This window comes from Xenopus laevis, chromosome 9_10L (genome assembly GCF_017654675.1).
Source record: "Xenopus laevis strain J_2021 chromosome 9_10L, Xenopus_laevis_v10.1, whole genome shotgun sequence".
NCBI classification, from domain to species: domain Eukaryota; kingdom Metazoa; phylum Chordata; class Amphibia; order Anura; family Pipidae; genus Xenopus; species Xenopus laevis.
Genome location: NC_054387.1, coordinates 93,915,754 through 93,934,804, shown reverse-complemented (window position 1 = coordinate 93,934,804; position 19,051 = coordinate 93,915,754). Strand labels below are relative to the sequence as shown.

Here is a 19,051-nt window from a genome sequence, read left to right as displayed (position 1 = left end):
AGAGTCCTGCGCGGGTCCATTTTTTGGGATCCGTACCCGCATTCTTACCCGCTTGGAACCGCTACCCGACCCGCAAGCACCTTATCCGCAACCCAGACCCGATGACCATCAAGAATCAGGAAGTGCTGTCATTGTAAACCGGAAGTGACATCATCAGAAGTAGACGTGATCAGAAAAAAGGAGTAAATATCGCTATTGAGAAGACCCGTGGCCCGCAAAACCTGCGTCTTTACCCGCACGAAACTTCAACCCGCAGGGTACAGCAGGACTCTACATTGAACCGTTTGAATATGTTAAAGGAGAATTCAACCCATAGTTTAAAAAAACCCTTCCCCCCCTCAAATGCCCCTAATTTTTTTACTTCCCACTCTGTGCAGATTCTGGCCACGGGAGTTCACGGGTGCCATCTTCTTTCTTCTGTCTTTTTCTGAGGTTTCGGCGCATTCACAGCGGAGTAAATTTCCGGTCCCGAACCACTGCACCGGAAATCTACTCTGTCAGTATGTGAAGATTACCAGAGAAGAAGAACATGGCTGCCGTGAACTCCAAGAGGTCAGAATCTGCTGCAAGGGGTGAGTAAAAAATTAGGGCCATTTGCCCAGGGGGCAGGTAGGCTGGGGGGGCGGGGGGGAGGGGGGTCTTCCCAGGGTAGGGGGGAGGTTTTTTTTTTATTTATTACGGGTTGAATTCTCCTTTAATTGCCTTCCTGACATTCACGTTTTTTCAGAGGGACAAATCTCGAATTAGATCCAAATTTTTGGGTCGGAACTGTTCGATCGAATATTAGACGTTTATTTTTTTCTTCAATAACTACCCATTCGAGTTGTGAGTATATTAGAATTTATTAGAGAAAATAAAATTCACAAATTCGATCTTTGATGGATCTGCCCATAGGAGTTAATACCTAGGTGTCTAACTATGTAGCAAATAGGTACGAAGAGAATGTCTGAATTATTACTAACATATGTTAGTGCCCATAATTCAATTTTACTCCAAAAACCAAGAAACTTCAAGTAGAAGAAAATGTGTTCCGCAAGTTCCTTGCATGAGATATTTTGGATTATCCTGCCAAAATCAAAAGTGAAAAATAATTGTAATTCCGTAGTTCATCTTTCTTAACAGGATTTACTATAGGTCCGTACTCTCTATTGAATCAAGAGTGCAACTTACTTTCACTCTTTCATTTGTTGTGCTTCATAGAGATAAACCACGACCCTGTTGTATTTGCTTATTCTCTTGTACTCAAGAAGGCAATGTTTTAAATCTAATCAAAAACATGCCAGACCTAAAATAGGAAAAGGAAGGAAAACACAGTCTGAAGTGTTCAAATATTAGGCAAAAGTTTCCATACACATTTCATGTGCTTTTCAAAGACTGGGGAACCTGAAGTTTTTCCTTTCCTTTTATTTTTCTAGTTTGAAAACTATAGTGTTAGAATTGGGCAAAGTATGATTGGCTTCCACCCTGCTTATAATTCCAGGTATAAGAATATCATTATTTGGGGGGGGGGTTTTGGCCTTTGAAACCTTCAGCCAGTTACAGCATTTTTATTTTATATCATGAAATTAAGGAAACTTCTCCATTTCTGCTTGTTTGGTCAACAAGATTGAAATTTTGTTAAGCAGAAAATATATTTTTAAATAATGTAATTTTTTTAATCTTTACAAAATCTTTTGAATGCCAGACAACTGAAGTGAAGCAGAATTTGTTTTTTTTTTTTTTTTTTAACATTATGAAGAAATGAAGAAAATGAATGAAGAAAAATGTGCATGCAGAAAATTGCGAATTTTGGGTTTTTAAATGGATGAGTTTTTTTGGTGAAGAAGTAAGACGGACTTTAACATTGTTTAGGGAGACTATAATTGCACAAAGAGTAAACCTAAATCATGTTTTTTGTTTTAAATGCTGTAAACATTTGTAACAGTTTTCTGAATCTTTTTCTTTTTTTAGTTTACAAAATAAAGTGATTTTGCCCTTTGTCTTGTTTAATGTTAGTATTTATGTATTAAAGAGTGAGCTCTCACTATCACCCACGGACTATGCCCCCAAACGTCCCATAGAAAAGAATAAAGGGCAATGGAATTTCATTTTGTTGGATTGTGTTGAGATCTTTAATAAATATCTCCTGTAATGAGAAAGTAGGAATGGGGAAAAAGGCGGTGGATGGCACCTGACCAGGAAGAAATGCAAAGCCTAACTAAAGATACCTGTATAAGAAAATTCAGATTTTAAAAATTGCTTTGAATATATAGGGTATATATTTGATTCTGAACATAATCCAAGCATATTCAGATATAAAAATCATCTGAAATAAAAGTGCTGCCTTCAGTGCTTTTTAAATGACGTGCTTTGCTAAACCAAATTCATAAAGAAAACAAGATATGAATCCTGGATTTAAAGGACCAGTAACAGCAAAAGTTTATTTTTTTTTTTTTTTAAAAAAAAAAAAACTTGTTTGTATGCTACGAAAAAAAAGACACCAACACACATTAAACTTTAAAGTCGCTAAGTCTTTATTAAGAAATAACTTACCAAAACTCTGATTGCGCTCCTCATCAGAAAAGGCGGTCAGCGATCCATCGTGCGGCACTCGCTGCTTTCCTTATAAGAGATAGACAGGGAGGAAAAATCGAGCGCCGCACGATGGATCGTCACCCTTTCTGAAAAGGAGCACAAGCAGAGTTTTGGTAAGTTAATAAACTTAGCAATTTACGTTTAATATGTGTTGGTGTCTTTTTTTTCATAGCATACTAACAAATTGTTTTTAGAATATTCTTGTGGTTATTGGCCCTTTAATGCCTTTAGGAGAAAATGGCCAGAATTCCTTACCTTTTTGGGTATTGTATATTCCGTGTATTACTATATATTTCTGTTTTTAGATTCATGATGGTGTGGTGTTACCGTGGTTTCCATTTTAGACTCTTCTATGACGGAGAGCATGATATTCAGAGACAATTTGAAATTGTTTTTCATTTTTATAATTATTTGTTATTTAGCTTTTTATTCAACAGCTCTCCAGTTTGCCATTTCAGCAATCTGGTTGCTAGGGTACAAATTGATGCATTGATTTGAATAAGAGACTAGAATATGAGAGGGGCTGAATAGAAAAAGATGGGGTCAGTGACCCCCCATTATTAATATTATATGTAATTTCTAACAAATGCCATAAAAATCATGTGTGCCTTTAGTTTAATTTAGTTTATATTTTAGTATGTTCTAGAATGGCCAATTCTAATCAACTTTTCAATTGGTCTTCGTTATTTATTTTATTATTTTTTTCATTATTTGCCTTTTTCTTCGGACTCCAGTTTTCAAATGGGGCCACTGGCCCCATCTAAAAACAAATGTATTGTTATTGCTAATTTTCTCTATTAAGGCCCTCGCCTATTTATGTTCCAGTCCCTTATTCAAATAAATACATGGTTGCTGGTGTAATTTGGACCCTACCAACTAGATTGCTGAAATTACAAACTAAGGAGCTGTTGAAAAAAAAAGCTAAATAACTCAACCACAATTCATAAAGAATTAAAACCAATTGCAAATTGTCTCAGAATATCACTCTCTGCATCATACTAAAAGTTAACTCAAAGTTGAACAACCCCTTGGTTGACAAAGTGTTAGGGACAAACTTAAAGGGGAACTCCAGGTTCCAAACCAAAATTTGCTAAAGAGACCCATATAACACAGAAACCCCAAATATACCCATCACAGTTACATGTTTCTTCAAAAATTATGAATAAATGCCATTTTCTAGGCTAAAATCCAGCTGTTTAACCGTTCTTATCTTTCTGCATCATTTGAAATCCTGGCAGGGAAGGAGGGACTAAAACGCTGATGTTACAAATTGTAACAACTTCTCCACAGTTTACAGACAGCATGCATGAACTACATATCCCACAATGCATTGCACTGTGATGTTCATTTCCTTATTGAAATCATGTGTGCAGGGAATTGTGGGGTTTGGAGGATGCAGGCTGAGGACAGCTGGCTGTTGATACAACATAGCAGTAGTCAGCCAGCTCAGAAGAAAATCAGGGGCTAGGCTAGGCTTAGGGAACTGTCAGAAACCATTAAAAATCATGAAAACTCTATTTTTTAATTGATGTATATTGCAAAGCTAATTGAAATTATGTTTACTTTTCAAAAAGCTTATGTTTGTGTGCAGTTCCCCTTTGAAGGGCATGTAAAGGCAAACAAATAAAATCCCCTTTTTACTTTCTTTAATGAAAAAGAAACCTATCTCGAATATACTTTAACTAAAAAATGTATACAGTTTTTATAAGAAACCTGACTGTATGCAGTGACATTCTCCCTTCATTTACTTAACTTCAGCGATTAGGAATATGGAGCACACGGTGGTTTGGAAAAATCACGCCTTCTTTATTGAAAAAGTAACCACCGTGTGCTCCATATTCCTAATCGCTGAAGTTATGTATAATACGTCTGGATCTGGGGACGCTTTATATGTTGTAGCACTGGTGGAATAGGACCCGTGGATTTAAGAGGGTGAGTGCATGCGGATTGAAATTCTCCCTTCATTTACTGCTATGGAAAGGATTTGTCAGATGGTCCCTAACTGCTGAGCAGGGAAACAATCATACTTATGAACAGCAGGGGGAGCCCCGCCTTACTTACCAGTCGAGCAGAACTCAAGCAGCTTTGTTTATGACGATCCCTAAGCAGCCCAGACCACACTGAGCATGTGCACAGTCTTAGTCTTGCAAAGATGTTTAACAAAGTTACAAGATGGTGGCCCCCTGTAGCCAACTTTGAAAGCATAAATCATTTGTTTGATTAGGCTTGTGGTGCAGTAAGTTCATGTTTATATTTAGTATACAAAATACAGCATTTCTAGCCTTATTCTATTTTACACTTTACATGCCCTTTAAGTGTATAAAAGAACTGTAAGTGTCAAGGAGAAAGTAACTTGAAGAATCAATAGAACATTATTGTGCAGGTTTAAGCAAGCTGCATCAGTTCTCATTGGTGTCAAGACAAATCTATCAGTATCATCTAGTGTTTGTTTTCCCTAATATTCAACACATGGTGATTTAAATGATAGAAACCTGCCCTTATGTGGAAGAGCCCAGCCCCAATCTTTGTGGATAATCAATCCTATATTCAAACTGAGAGAATGCTTTGCAAACTTTCTGTTTAAACGCTCCAGCTTGTGAATGGAGGTTGTAAAAGGGCTGCAGCTGCAGCAGCAGGAGTTGCTATTCGCTGTCATTGCGCGTACAAAGGCTCATTCCACTCTCGCGGTTACTTTTTGTCTTTCTCTACATCGACTTCTAGACTAAATACTGTCACTGATCAGAGGCGCAACACGGTGCATTTGCACAAAACACACGAGCACTGTCTGAATGAAGAGTTCATCTAAAACAATGTTGCTAAAAAGGGAAGGGATTGACCCACGGTAACACGATACTTTTTGAGCTTTACTGGAGAGCGCGTTTCCATAAAAAACAAAAACCGAGCAGCTTTGACCAGTTCATTAATTATCGCTTTCGGCTCGCCGTACTTCTTTTCTCACACGTGATCATACACAGCTCCCCTTTGCTCGCTCGTTCTGACAGCAGAACGGAAGTGAAACATCGCGAGAGGAAGTTGTCTTACCGATTCTCCCCAGGATGCCTTGCGCTTACAGATTTGGAGGAAGGTCACGTGCGCCTTTCAAAAAAGCAGAGAATTGAAGCTGTTTTAAATAAACCCAGGTGGGTGGTTTTATTTAATGTGTCTAGTACTGTTAGTTCATACTGTTAACTCATTCCTGCCAGGTTACCTATAAATACACAAATGTTAATATTTATTTTTCTCTTTTCATTTCTTTTTTTCTGGGCTCCATACAATGGTGTCACAATAGGCCAAGGGTCTGTCCCCCACTGAATCCACTTTTGAACTTTAAAAATGGCCACTTGTTTTCTGCTAGGTTTGCCATTTTTGTTGGCGCCTAAACCCGAACAAACGGGGTGCGGCGGATAGCGTTGGGGGTGGAGCAGTGGTGACATAAGAGGGAGACACATTGAAGTAGGTGGAGTTATGATGCTAGGGTGGGGTTATTGCATCACTAAAGGCCCCATACATGGGCGATAAAAGCTGCCGACAGAACAAGTCTGCAGTTTATTGGCCCATATGTGGGGCCATCTGACGGGCATCCCTGATCGATATCTGGCCAAAAGTCGGGCAGCTAGGGTAAAAAAATCCGGCCGGATCGCGGCTACATCTGTTCGTTGATGCGTTCTGCGATCCAACCGTCCGTAATGCCTGCATTCTGATCCGATCCTAGGGCCCAACGAAAGGATCACCCCGATAAGGCCCACCTCACTGTGGGCATATCAATGGCGCCAAACAAGGATCTCCCTGTGTATGGCCACCTTTAGACACATCTAGCTGCCTTTCCATCCAGTTTTCTCAATGTTGTAAACCGGACAGTAAACCCTATCTCTAATCTATATTCTGCCTGATGAGTAAGCCCAATCCTTTAATTACAGATATGGATCTATTATACAGAAATCAGTTATCCAGAAAGCTCTGAAATACAGCAATGCTAATTTAGAAAAACAGTTTCTTATTTTTGATTGATTTGCTCTTTTTTTGTTGTTTTTGTAATAAGACATTAACCTCACTTGATAATTTGTTGGCTAGATTTGTGTTCGGTTTTCACGAGGCTGAAAACAGAACAGAAAGTGGAGACCGGAACAGCCCTTAGAAAAAGCCGAACTGTTCTGGTCAAAAACGAACAGATGGCAACCCTATTTTCTGCAGACAACAGGTGGGCGAGAGGAGGTGTTGAGTAATATATGTAGGGTTGCCATCTGTTCTGTTTTGACCCAAACAGTTTGGTTTCTCGAAGGCCTATTCAGGTCTCAACTTTCTGTTTGGTTTTCAGCCTTGCGAAACCTGAACCAATATAAAACAATTAAATACAAAGATACTCACCTTGACATTGCTTAGTTATTATCAGGTGCAGTTCATTTCTTGGCATACAAGCTATCCTTGGAAAGTAGTTCTAAAAGCCAACACTGAAGTTTGGAAACTGTTATTTGTCTTCTAGGCCCTGTCACAGAAATTTTGCATGGGGAAACTATGGCAAGATATCTTTCTAACCTGTCCAAGATTGCTGTAGGCAGAGAAAGAGTTTCATTGAGTACCATGGTGAAATATCCCAGAGTAGTCCTGGGGATAGAAACAAGCTGTGATGATACAGGGGCTGCGGTTGTAGATGAAAATGGTACCATACTTGGGGAAGCCTTGCACTGTCAAAAGGACATTCATTTGAAGTAAGTAAACCCTTTGCAGAAACAATTGCTTTCTGTATTACCTTTTGTAATAAGATGCACATTACTGCAAATGTTATATAACATTATAATGTTATAAAAATATTATATCGTGAAAATTTAATATTCACTTCATCATGCTGAAATAAGAAACTTTTTAAATACAATCAATTAAATATTCTGTACCGTTAATGAAATAATCAAGTTTATCTTCACTATCCCTCCTTCATTCAGGAGTTGGGTGTCAGATGAAAGATCCAATATATCTTATAGAGGGGCTCTTTTTAACTAGAAAATGTTTTCGAGCTCACTCTATTAAAATCACCAGAAATCCTGTCTCTCTACATACAGGATTTGTGCAAAAGGCAGTTATTTTGTTAGATTTTGTTTTTACTGGAATCAGTTATTTGAGTGAGCTCTAATACATCTGCTAGGAAAAGGAGCTTCCCCTATAAGATATATTGGATCATTCCTCTGACACCTGATGCTGAGAGAGGGATAATGAAACTTAACTTAAACTTATTTCAGAAACAATGCAGAATTTGTAATTGTTTGTATTTAAAAAGTTTCTTACTTCAGTATGATGAAGCTTATATTAAATGTTCATTTTCGTGATAGTTCTTCTTTCAGCATATTATACTACTGCCAAAACCTGTCGATTTCTCCTTCAATATAGGATATATTATTAGGATATATATCCCATGCAGACTACTGTAACCTAATACTAGGCATGCAATGAGTCCACTTTTTGGGATTCAGCCGAATACCAAGCGGAATCCGAATCCCTGTAATGAATCAGCCAAATCCCTTAATTGTGTGACCTAAAGTCACATGATTTAATTCAGCCGAATCCTGAAACAAATGCAGGATATGATGCATTCATACCTAATACTGAACAGAATTACACTTCTCCTCAAATCAGTCTATTTTGAAGGGAAATAGGCTCTTCTTTTTCATTTCATCTTTCATTCATTTAGTTGAACGTATTTAAAAAAACAAGTGCGCATACACTATCTGAACTGCCACAAATAAACCTTGTTCTTTGTTGAAGTGATGGATTCTGGAACTTCATGTCCCACTGTTTTCCATTGTAGGTGATGCAAAAGGACTGCCTGCATTGGTCTATTTCCCAATGTTGTAACCCCAGACGTATCTTGTGGGGTGCCTCGGGAATAAAAGATTTGTATTTTATAGACTGACTCCAACTCAATTGATACATAATTGAGTGATCTCCCCCAACAACAAAGCTCAATGCATATAATTCCTTTTTTTTTTTTTTTTTTAAATGAAAAAAATGCTAAACATAGTTTAGAGTTTTAGGTACCATGAATTTCTTATCATTAATTATGTTTTGTTACAAAGTACTGTACTTAAACACAATTCTCACTTTCCAGTAACTGACTTTTTTTGCAGGAGTGGAGGTATTATTCCTACTGTGGCCCAGCAACTTCACAGAGACAATATTAACAAGGTTGTGGATCAAGCTATCCACGCCAGCGGGATTTCTCCTGATGAACTTTCTGCTATTGCTACCACTGTCAAACCTGGACTTGGTCTGTGTCTTGGAGTAGGCCTTTCCTATAGTCTAGAGTTGGTGAATAAATATCATAAGCCATTTATTCCCATACACCACATGGAAGCACATGCACTGACTGTTAGACTTTTACACCCTGTGGAGTTCCCTTTCTTGGTGCTGTTGATCTCAGGAGGTCACTGCATTTTAGCCGTAGTCAGTGGCGTATCAGAATTCATGATGCTTGGCCAGTCTTTGGATGAAGCCCCAGGAGACACATTGGACAAGGTACTGATGTATTTTTATTTTCTAATATTTAAAGGGGATGTAAAGCCCTCCCACTAACTCAAGGAATTCTATTAGAATCTCTAAAAATAAGATAGTTTATAATGTGTATTAATTGTTTAATTTTCTCACAATTCTAAAGATATATGCTCTGCCTCACAGTCCTACTTACAATGCAGAGAAAATCTATGTGCTCTCCCTTGGCACTGACTCCCATTGGGTGAAGTGGTGTCTTGAGTGTCAGGACTCATTCCCTTTCACTGTATGTAATTTAATTTGGGCATAAGTCTCTGCCCTTCCCTGTATATTACCCACTGTCTCTCATTGTATATAGTGTATTTAGGATGTGGGGGGTATTGTTGTTGGAAATAACTGTGCCATTATTTATCTAGCATGTGTATGGCCATTACTGTATAAGATGAGTCATAGACTTGACCTAATAACATACAGGGCAGTTTTTCAAGAGTGTAACTGGCAGATAAACACTAGAAACAGCCTAACAAAGCAAGTGAAGACAGTTCTTTGTCTAAAAATCAATTGATACACTTTGAAAACCACATGTTTACTTATGACAGTATCTTTTTTATATGCCCATGTAGGCACTCATTTTTAAATAATAGGACAGCAAGACAAAAGGATGCCATTTAATTCAATAAAGTCTATAGGAAATATTTTAGAGAGAAACACATCATGTGTGTTGTCAGCTTTCACAAATTCCAGACTAATTATATGGGGCATATTTATAAAAAAAAATGAAAAATAAGTGTTATGGTAAAAAATTGTGACTGTGACTTTTCCATTGTTCACAATTTTTTCCTTTGCTTTGGAGCATAACCCGAAAATGTGAATTTTGACAAAAAAAACTGGAAAACTCAAATTTTCGTGGAAAATACAACTCAACCTTTCTTTATACAGCTATTCTCCCGAAACTGGTTATCCAGAAAGTTCTGAATTACGAGAGAACCATCTCATATATTCCATTTAAATTAATTAAAATGTTAAAAATATTTTTTCTCTTTAATAAGAACAGTACCTTGTGATTGATCCCAACTACAATATAATTAATCTTTAGTGGAGGGAAAACAATCCTATTAGGTTTATTTAATGTTTAAATTACTTTTAAGCAGTATGGAGATCCAAATTACTGAGAGACCATATCATCTGGAAAACCCCAGGTCCTAAGCAATCTGGATAACAGGTCCCATAACTGTATTAATGTTTTAGCTTTGTATGTAGATTTTGTTATTTTCCTTAATACGGTATATTTACATGCACATTTTGATGAAAATTTCAAAGGAACAGAACCGCCATTTGTTAATACATTAGGTTGCAAGACGGTTGTCATTGATAAACCACCCAGAGTGCTCAGCTATGAGCGGAGGAGAAGCAATAGAGCACTTGGCACTGCAGGGGGACAGAATGATTTGTAAACTCAAGATTCCGATGTCACACCACCGAGACTGCAATTTTTCTTTTGCTGGGCTGCGTAACCAAGTAAACAAGGTCATCGAGCAAAAGGAGGCAGAAGAAGGTATATGAAACTGTTGTTATATCACAGACTTCTTATCATTGTACATAGTATATCTCACAAATATGATTGTAGGAAAGATATGTCATCAGTGAATATAAAGATGAACAGCCATTATCGTCATTGTCAGATTGACTATACACAAACTGAATGGTATAAGAAATACCTTTTTGCCAGTTGTGTCCTCCAGTAATCTGTTATTCTCTGCTTGTAGTCAGTCACATGATTTTCTTTGCATAATTTTCAGGCTGATGACATCAGTGTCACCCCTAAGGCACCCTTAGAATTTCATCCTCCAGAATTAATTGCAATTTACATAATCGTTTCTCCATCCAAAAAAAAACAAAACTGTCCTGAGTTGTGAAACAGCAGGTCATTTTCAATAGCAACTCGTTTTATATAGGAAAAAATAAACATAGGTCAGAAGTTTGTTTGCAAAATAAATATCTGAGAAAAAGAGTAGCCTTAAAAGTGAACTGGGTTAACAGAATACACATGGGCCATTACTACTGTATATTCCATAACATAATGCAAAAAGGTAGTTTTAATACAGTTTCAATGCTTCATATATTTGCAGCTTAGATTGATTCAAACACACGCATCATTTATGAGCATAATGTTGAATTTTAAATCTCAAAAGTTTAGATTTGTTTCTACTTGGAATTCTGTTGGAATATGATACATATTGTTGTTTACTATGAAGATTGCATTTTGTAGGCATATGTAAGGGGCAACTGCTGACTTGTGTAGCCGATATTGCTGCTGCTGTCCAGCACACAGTGGCTCATCATTTAGCCCAGCGGACACAACGAGCTATTTACTTTTGCAAAAAAGAAGGACTGCTACCAACTGAGCGTGCATGCTTGGTAAGTATTCTTCACCATTACATTATTTTTTGTTTTATAATTACACTGGTGTATTAACTGTGTGGAGCAGATATATATATATATATATATATATATATATATATATATATATATATATATATATATATATATATATATATATATATATATATATATATATATTAATATTGTGACCAGTTTTATATTTATCGGATTGTGTTCTTTAAAAAACATGGCTTTCTGGGGTCTTATTTATGCAGCTTGTGCCACCATGTTTATGAGGCCTTGATAGCTAGTAACAACAAACTTTATTGAGACACACACAGACAATATTCCACTCAATGTTGGAGTGCTCCACCCCTGTATTCCTTCTTTCCGGATCAGGTGCTGGACAGCGTATTACCCAACCTGCCACGGGTTGGTAAGTCACATACAGTCCAAAAAGCTGCTGCACACTGATAACGTGAATCAATTCTTTAGTTGTGCAATTTTATTGGCTCATGCAAAGTAGACACTCCTTGTCTACTTTGCATGAGCCAATAAAATTGCACAACTAAAGAATTGATTCACTTTATCAGTGTGCAGCAGCTTTTTGGACTGTATGTGACACACAGACAATATGACACACCTTAGATAGTGTAGTACTGGTTAAAGGGGACCTGTCACCTGAAAAAATTACTCCAAATCCTATTATCATGTTCGTTAAGCAAAATAAACTTTAATTGCACTATATCAATTGTTTGAATTTTGTTTCCTTCTGTCTGGGAATTCATAATTATAGCAAGCAGGCAGGAGCCATTTTGTGGACACTTTTATTAAGACAAGCCTTGCATCATCTCAGAATCTTGTTTGTGCACCCGAATGGGGGACCTGATGTCCATCCCCATGTACTGGCTACACAATTAAATGGTAAACACAGAGGGGGAATATGGGGAGAGCAATGACATCAAAGTAGTGCAGAATGGAAAGTTAAAGTAATTGCCTAAAGCATAGAGGAGGGGCAGGCAATTTGATTGACAACTGAGATTTTGAAAGAGTTTACAACAGCCAGGAATGCTTAAATAAAAAAAAGAATTTGGATTTCATGTTTAATTTGAAAAGGACTTTTATTAGCTTTTTATGTCTGGGTGACAGGTCCACTTTAAACACAGTTAACGGTGGCACATGTTAAAGTCTCCATATATGTAAACATTTATGAGATTTCCAAAAATCATAGAGACTTTAACATGTGCTGCCATCAACTGTGTCTAACCAGTACTACAGTCTCTAAGATGTGTCGTATTGTCTATGTGTGTCTTGATAAAGTTTATCGTTCAAGCTAGCAAGGCCTCAGAAACATGGTGCCAGAAGCTGCAGAAATGTTGGTGTCTATAAAGCCACTAAAGTTTCCCAAAAGTATACATATTTAATAACAAAGACCAAGGTTGGTCAGAGACTATAGACCAGTGTGTTACTAAGCAGCAACAATACCTGAAATTAGATCACTGCACAATTAACATATTAGACACAGAGTACTACTGGGAGCAAAAGAATGTCAATGCAAAGAGAATGCTAAAAGAAAGCTGTAGACATGTACAGCTGAACATAAGTTTAAAGGAACAGTTCAGTGTAAAAATAAAAACTGGGTAAATAGGCAGTGCAAAATAAAATATGTTTCTAATATATTTAATTAGCCAAAAATGTAATGTATAAAGACTGGAATGACTGGATGTCTCACATAACAGAACCCAACTTCCTGCGTTTCAGCTCTCTAACTCTGAGTTAGTCAGGGACTTTAAGGGGGGCCACATGGGACATAACTGTTCAGTGAGTTTGCAATTGATCCTTAACATGCAGCTCAGATTCAAAAGCAACAATTATGACCCATGTGGCCCCCTCAAGTCACTGATTGGTTACTGCCTGGTAACCAATCAGTGGAAACCAAGAGAGCTGCAAAGCAGGAAGTAATGTTTTAGCTATTATGTTAGACATCCAGTCACTCCAGTCTTTATACATTACATTTTTGGCTAACTATATTAGAAACATTTTTTATTTTTGTACAGCCTATCTATTTACCCAATTTTTATTTTTTATACTGAACAATTCCTTTAAACAAACCAAATCTATCAAACATGGGGTATCTACTGACACCAAGATCCAGACAAAATAAAAGCCATTTTGAAGATACTAAACCCAGAGAATGTTAGAATTTGTAAACTAGTTACACAATTCTTACCAAACTTGTCTGGTGTATGTGAACCATTTAGAAGGCTGACAAACAAAGACAGTGTATGGGTGTGGCAATCCAGTCATGAGGAATCCATGGAACAAATAAAAAAAAAAAAAAAACCTTGTAACGGCACAACCAGTCCTACAAGCGACAGTACAATGTGATGTCAATGAAGTGACTGGGAGCAACTAATTTGCAACAACAAGCCCATCCAGTTGCTTTTCACAGCACGCATACATTCCCCAACAGAGCAAAGATGTAGTCTGAAACTGAATGTTTGACTATTGTGTCGGAAATTCAAACAGTATCTATGGAAAAAACCTATTCATCATTGAATTTGTCCATGCACTGACAGCACATGATTTATTTTACCTAGGAAAATTATACATCATTTTTTGTTTTTTCAGTGTAACCTGGGCTTTATAAATCTGCCTACATATTTGTGTAATTCTACTTATGTAACAAATATAAGGGTCTAAATACAAGAAATGCTATTTTGCATAATATAGGGATTTGTTTCAGAAATATGTTTTATTGTCTTAGGTCAAGTGTCTAAGTGCTGCTAAAACTAAAACTTTTATGTCGTTTGAAAGACAAAGTCATAAAAGTGTCTGTTAACTGTCTTTCACTAAAATATGAAGTGGCGGAATTTAGATTTCTGTTTGCGAATATGGAGAAAGTATTTTACACCAGTTTACCACCACTTTTACTCCAAAAATGGACTCTCCCCCCCAATGTGTTAGTCATTAAAACAATTGTTGTTTTAACTGAATGGATAAAACTATACCTATTTGAATATGGTTTTAAAGATGAAGTCACTATATAGAATGTATAGTACTTACAATGACTACCTCCAAGTCATTAACGGAGAATTCAACCCCTAAGCGCAAAAATCCCTCCCCCTCCCCTGCATAGGCCCCCCTCCCCCTCGGACAAACGCCCCTAACTTGTTACTTACCCCTCCTTCTAGGTCCTCTCCAGCAGAGTTCACGGCCACCATCTTCTCCCGAGCGATCTTTTTCCTGTATTCAGCGGCGTTTGGTGGCACATGCGCAGTAGGAGGCATTTAACGGTAAGGATCTACTGTGCATGCGCCGAAAGTCACAACGTTTCAGAAAAAAGATATCGGAAACTTTGTGACTTTCTGGCATATGCGCAGTTGGAGGCATTTTCCGGTACGGAGCTAGTGTGCACAAAGTTTCCGATCTCTTTTTTTTTCCGGAAACTTCGTGACTTTCGGTGCAGTAGATCCTTACCGGTAAATGCCTCCTACCGCGCATGTGCCACCAAATGCCGCTGAATACAGGAAGAAGAGCGCTCGGGAGAAGATGGCTGCCTTGAACTCCGCTGAAACTAAACAAGTGGACCTGATACGTAACCCTTGGGCGGCAGCCTAATTGTGTGAAATTCTAATTCAAGTAAAGGATGTACCATTGACAACCACCCTATGTACATGATCCTTTAGTCAGTTTCCTATCCATATACAACTAACATTACCAAAGCCCAGACCTTTTGTTTATGCAGCACTGTATCAAAAGCTTTGGCAAAATTCAAGAAGATTCCAACAACTTGACACGGTCTGCCCTATATAATTCTATGGTGATTGCTAATTATAATACATTTCTGCTTCTTGTTCTAAACACAATGAGAGAAAAGCAGAGATTTTTCGATGGTGATTAATCTCCTGGCGTGCCATTGCCCTTCCACATTCCTTTATTCAAATAATAGATCACACAAGGTATAATGTATTCAGAATTGTTTTCATTGTTTAGGTTGCATCTGGTGGAGTTGCTAGCAATCGTTCTATAAGAAGAGTTCTGCAAACTGTAACTGACAAATCAGATATGACCTTGTTGTGTCCCCCGCCAATGCTCTGCACAGACAATGGAGTTATGATTGCATGGTAAGCCATGTATTATTAATATTATTTTAAGTAAATGATGGCTAATGTGCGGGATACAGCTTAATAATTCCATTTTTGGTCCTGCCTGTTAAAGGAGGACTAAACCCTAAAAATGAAAAGGGCTAAAAAATTTCATATTTTACATACTGAACTCAATGCACCAGCCTAAAGTTTCAGCTTCTCAATAGCAGCAATGTTCCAAGACTTCAAACTTGTCACAGGGGGTCACCATCTTGGAAAGTGTCTGTGACACTCACATGCTCAGTGGGCTCTGAGCATCTGTTGAGAAGCTAAGCTTAGGGGTCGCTGCAAATTATAAAGAAGAAAATGAGGTTGGCCTGTAATATAAGCTGATGCTACAGGACTGATTATTAAATTCTGATGTTAATTGCACTGGTTTCTGGGCTGTCATGTAGTAATTATCTGTATTAATTTCTAATCAGCCTTATATTGTTACATTTCTATTCTATGTGTACTGTATATTGTGAGTGGGTCCCTAAGCTCAGTAAGTGACAGCAGCACAGAGCATGTGCAGTGAATCGGCAGAAAAGAAGATGGGGAACTACTGGGGCATCTTTGGAGAACAGATATTTACTGCTAAAGGGCTGTGGTTGCCTTGGGCTGGTACAGAACATAATTAACAACATTTCTAGCCTACTTCTTTAGTTTAACATTCCTTGTCCTTTAAGGGTATGGTCAGTTGTTGTTCTTCAATAGCTGGGGTGCCATCTGCTCACACAGAGATGCATGTAATTATCCAATAATAAATATCAGAAGGTGGCTCTCCAGCTGTCTCTGAATAACTACCTCCAGGCAAGGGTACAGGCAGTTCTTGCTGTATAACAGCTGGGGGAGCTGATAGATGTTGTTGGATAATGACAAATGCATGTTCCTCCATGTGAGCAGTTGACCCTCCATGTGTCAAAGAGCTGCAGTTGCTTTTATTCAAAGCTGTGACAGAGTCAAACTTACTTGCAAATAGTACATCAGAAGGTGACCCTCCAACTGTGATTGAATCACTATCGGCTCAATTTAAGAATGAAAACAGCTCTTGCTGGAAGCCTGGCCACCGAACAGTCTGCCGCCTGCTTCAATGAAAAACCGCCTGCGCCAATGCACTCGCGGCGCTTCAATTTCCGAAGTCGCCCGAAGTTTAAACTTCGGAAGACACGGGGAAGCAGTTCGGGGAGATTAGTCACCCCAAAGAAGAGGCGATTAGTCGCCTGGCGACTAAATCTCCCCGAATCTCCAGGTGTGCCCTTACCCTTATTAAGCAAATTATGCTTAATGTTTTCTTTTAATTCTATCTTTTAATACTTAGCCACATTCAAAAATGTTCATCTCTTTTAGGAATGGAATTGAGAAATTACGGACAGGTGTTGATGTTTTACATAACGTAGATGGTGCCAGCTATGAACCAAGGTAAACTAAGGGGTTTAAAAAAAACTTTGGGTTTTTATTTAAAAAAAAAAAGCTAAATAACTAAAACCACAAATAATTAAAAATGAAAACCAATTACAATTTGTCTCAGAATATCACTTTCTACATAATTAAAGTTAACGCAAAGGTTTTTTTGCACTTTTTTCCTAACCTGTTCCAATGTTTCACTTTCTAATAAATGATAAAGATGTTACCATGCTTACAACAGGAATATACATGAGATGTAGATTTCTTATGCTGCATTTTAAAGACTTATCACTAGTCTATAATAATAATTTGTCTCTGGAACTTTTGTCAAAATAAAGACGGTCGTAAATTTAGACTGTAAGCCCTATAGGTCAGGGACCTCCATCCTTTTGTCTTCTTAACAATAAGCACTTAATATGTATTGCAACTTTACTTTGTGTTTATGTGTATTTTATACTCCTGTTTCTTCTATTAATTGTTCTGCTGTACAGTGCTTTGCCCTCAAGGAGCGCTATACAAATAAAAATATACATACATACATACATACATTCTTCTGGTGCTGTTCAATATTGGTTATGCCATTATTGCACTCAATTTTTGGAGAACTAAAATCAGCCACAATTATACCTAGGGATGCACCGAATCCACCATTTGGGATTCGGCCGAACCCCCGAATTCTTGGTGAAAGATTCGGCCAAATACCGAACCGAATCCTTATTTTCATATGCAAATTAGGGGCAGGAAAGGGAAAAGTGGAAAAAATTCTTCTTTTGTTATGAAAAGTCGAGTGATTTCCCCACCCACCCCTAATTTACATATGCAAATTAGGACTTGGATTCGGTTCGGCCAGGCGCTTGATTTCCCTACCCACCCCTAATTTACATATGCGAATTAGGATTTGGATTCGGTTTGGCCAGGCATTAGGATTCGCTCGAATCCTGCTAAAAAAGGCTGAATCCTGGCCGAATCCTGGATTCGTTGCATCCCTAATTATAACCTAATTTACACGTGAAGCCTTTTCCATTTGTAATAGTCACTGGGAGGGTTTATAACATACACCAATGCTAATTTTCAGTAATACATCCAACTGAAATCTTTATTTATATTCATTTTTCGCCACAAATTCTTACCTGCTGAAAAAATTTCACTCCTCAAGGTTTCAGTGACTCCTTCACTTTGTTTAAATCCTGTGTCCCTCCTAAATATAATGTAACTATCTAGATTTACAGGCCAGTCATGTTTTATCCCACCAGGTTTCAGTGATACCAATTATATCTTGATGTTTCTGTGCATACACTAAACTCCAGATCTCTTGTTTTGCTGACAAGCTCTGAGCATTTGCAAGCAGACAGCGGAGATTACTTATTTTTGCTCTGTTCTTTATATTATATGTTATGAGTGTTACTGAGCTTACTGCTATAAACTGAGATCATTGATATCTAAGTACCTTTTACAATATTATATTGATGAGCAATATGTCTTTTTTTTTTTTATTTTATTTTTTTTTAGAGCATCTCTTGGAACAGATATTTCGAAACTCGTGAGAAAAGCCGCAATTAAAGTGCCACCTATAAAGATATAAAGTCTCTTCCTGAATGCTAAATTGCTTGTTTCAATATGGATAAAGGATATTGGAATATCACCAAAATCCATTACTTTTACCATTCCATCAAACAGCTTTTCATTTAACTTCAATACTGGACAAGGACTGGGCCAATTGAGAGCATTATTATTTATATTAAATACATCAGAGTAAACTTTTTCATTGATTTCCCTGAGAAAAATGCAATAAAGATTACTGCTGAATAACTGCCTGAGCCTGTCCTTTATAAGTTCATTTCGTGTTGAAAAAACGCCTATGAAGAAGGATCTCCGTAGATGCATGGCTATTTAAGAAATTGTTGTTAAATATTTTTATTCTATAATTTTTCTTACAGTTTTTTCATGAATACAATAAGTTTAGAGGATGAGGTCGGCATTGAAAGTACTGTTTCTATTTTTGCAGATGATACAAAATTGTGCAGAACTATAGGTTCCATGCAGGATGCTGCCACTTTGCAGAGTGATTTGTCTAAGTTGGGAAA

General features: G+C 37.5%; 1 protein-coding gene across 4 annotated transcripts; it reads left to right on the top strand.

The window, feature by feature from the left end:
* Nucleotides 1-5,138: 5,138 nt before the first annotated feature.
* osgepl1.L (O-sialoglycoprotein endopeptidase-like 1 L homeolog) lies at nt 5,139-18,773 on the top strand. Of its 4 annotated transcripts, none has more exons than XM_018236227.2 (8): nt 5,139-5,714; nt 7,055-7,280; nt 8,691-9,078; nt 10,402-10,606; nt 11,321-11,469; nt 15,430-15,560; nt 16,911-16,982; nt 18,477-18,773. In XM_018236227.2, the coding sequence occupies exons 2-8, from the start codon at nt 7,087-7,089 to the stop codon at nt 18,547-18,549; spliced, it is 1,212 nt and encodes a 403-aa protein (XP_018091716.1). In that variant the 5' UTR covers nt 5,139-5,714; nt 7,055-7,086; the 3' UTR covers nt 18,550-18,773. The 4 variants fall into 4 exon arrangements, with proteins under 4 accessions (XP_018091716.1, XP_041432487.1, XP_018091717.1 ...); XM_041576553.1 differs by lacking the exon at nt 5,139-5,714 and adding an exon at nt 6,009-6,027; XM_018236228.2 differs by lacking the exon at nt 5,139-5,714 and adding an exon at nt 6,175-6,192.
* The last annotated feature ends 278 nt before the right edge of the window (nt 18,774-19,051 follow it).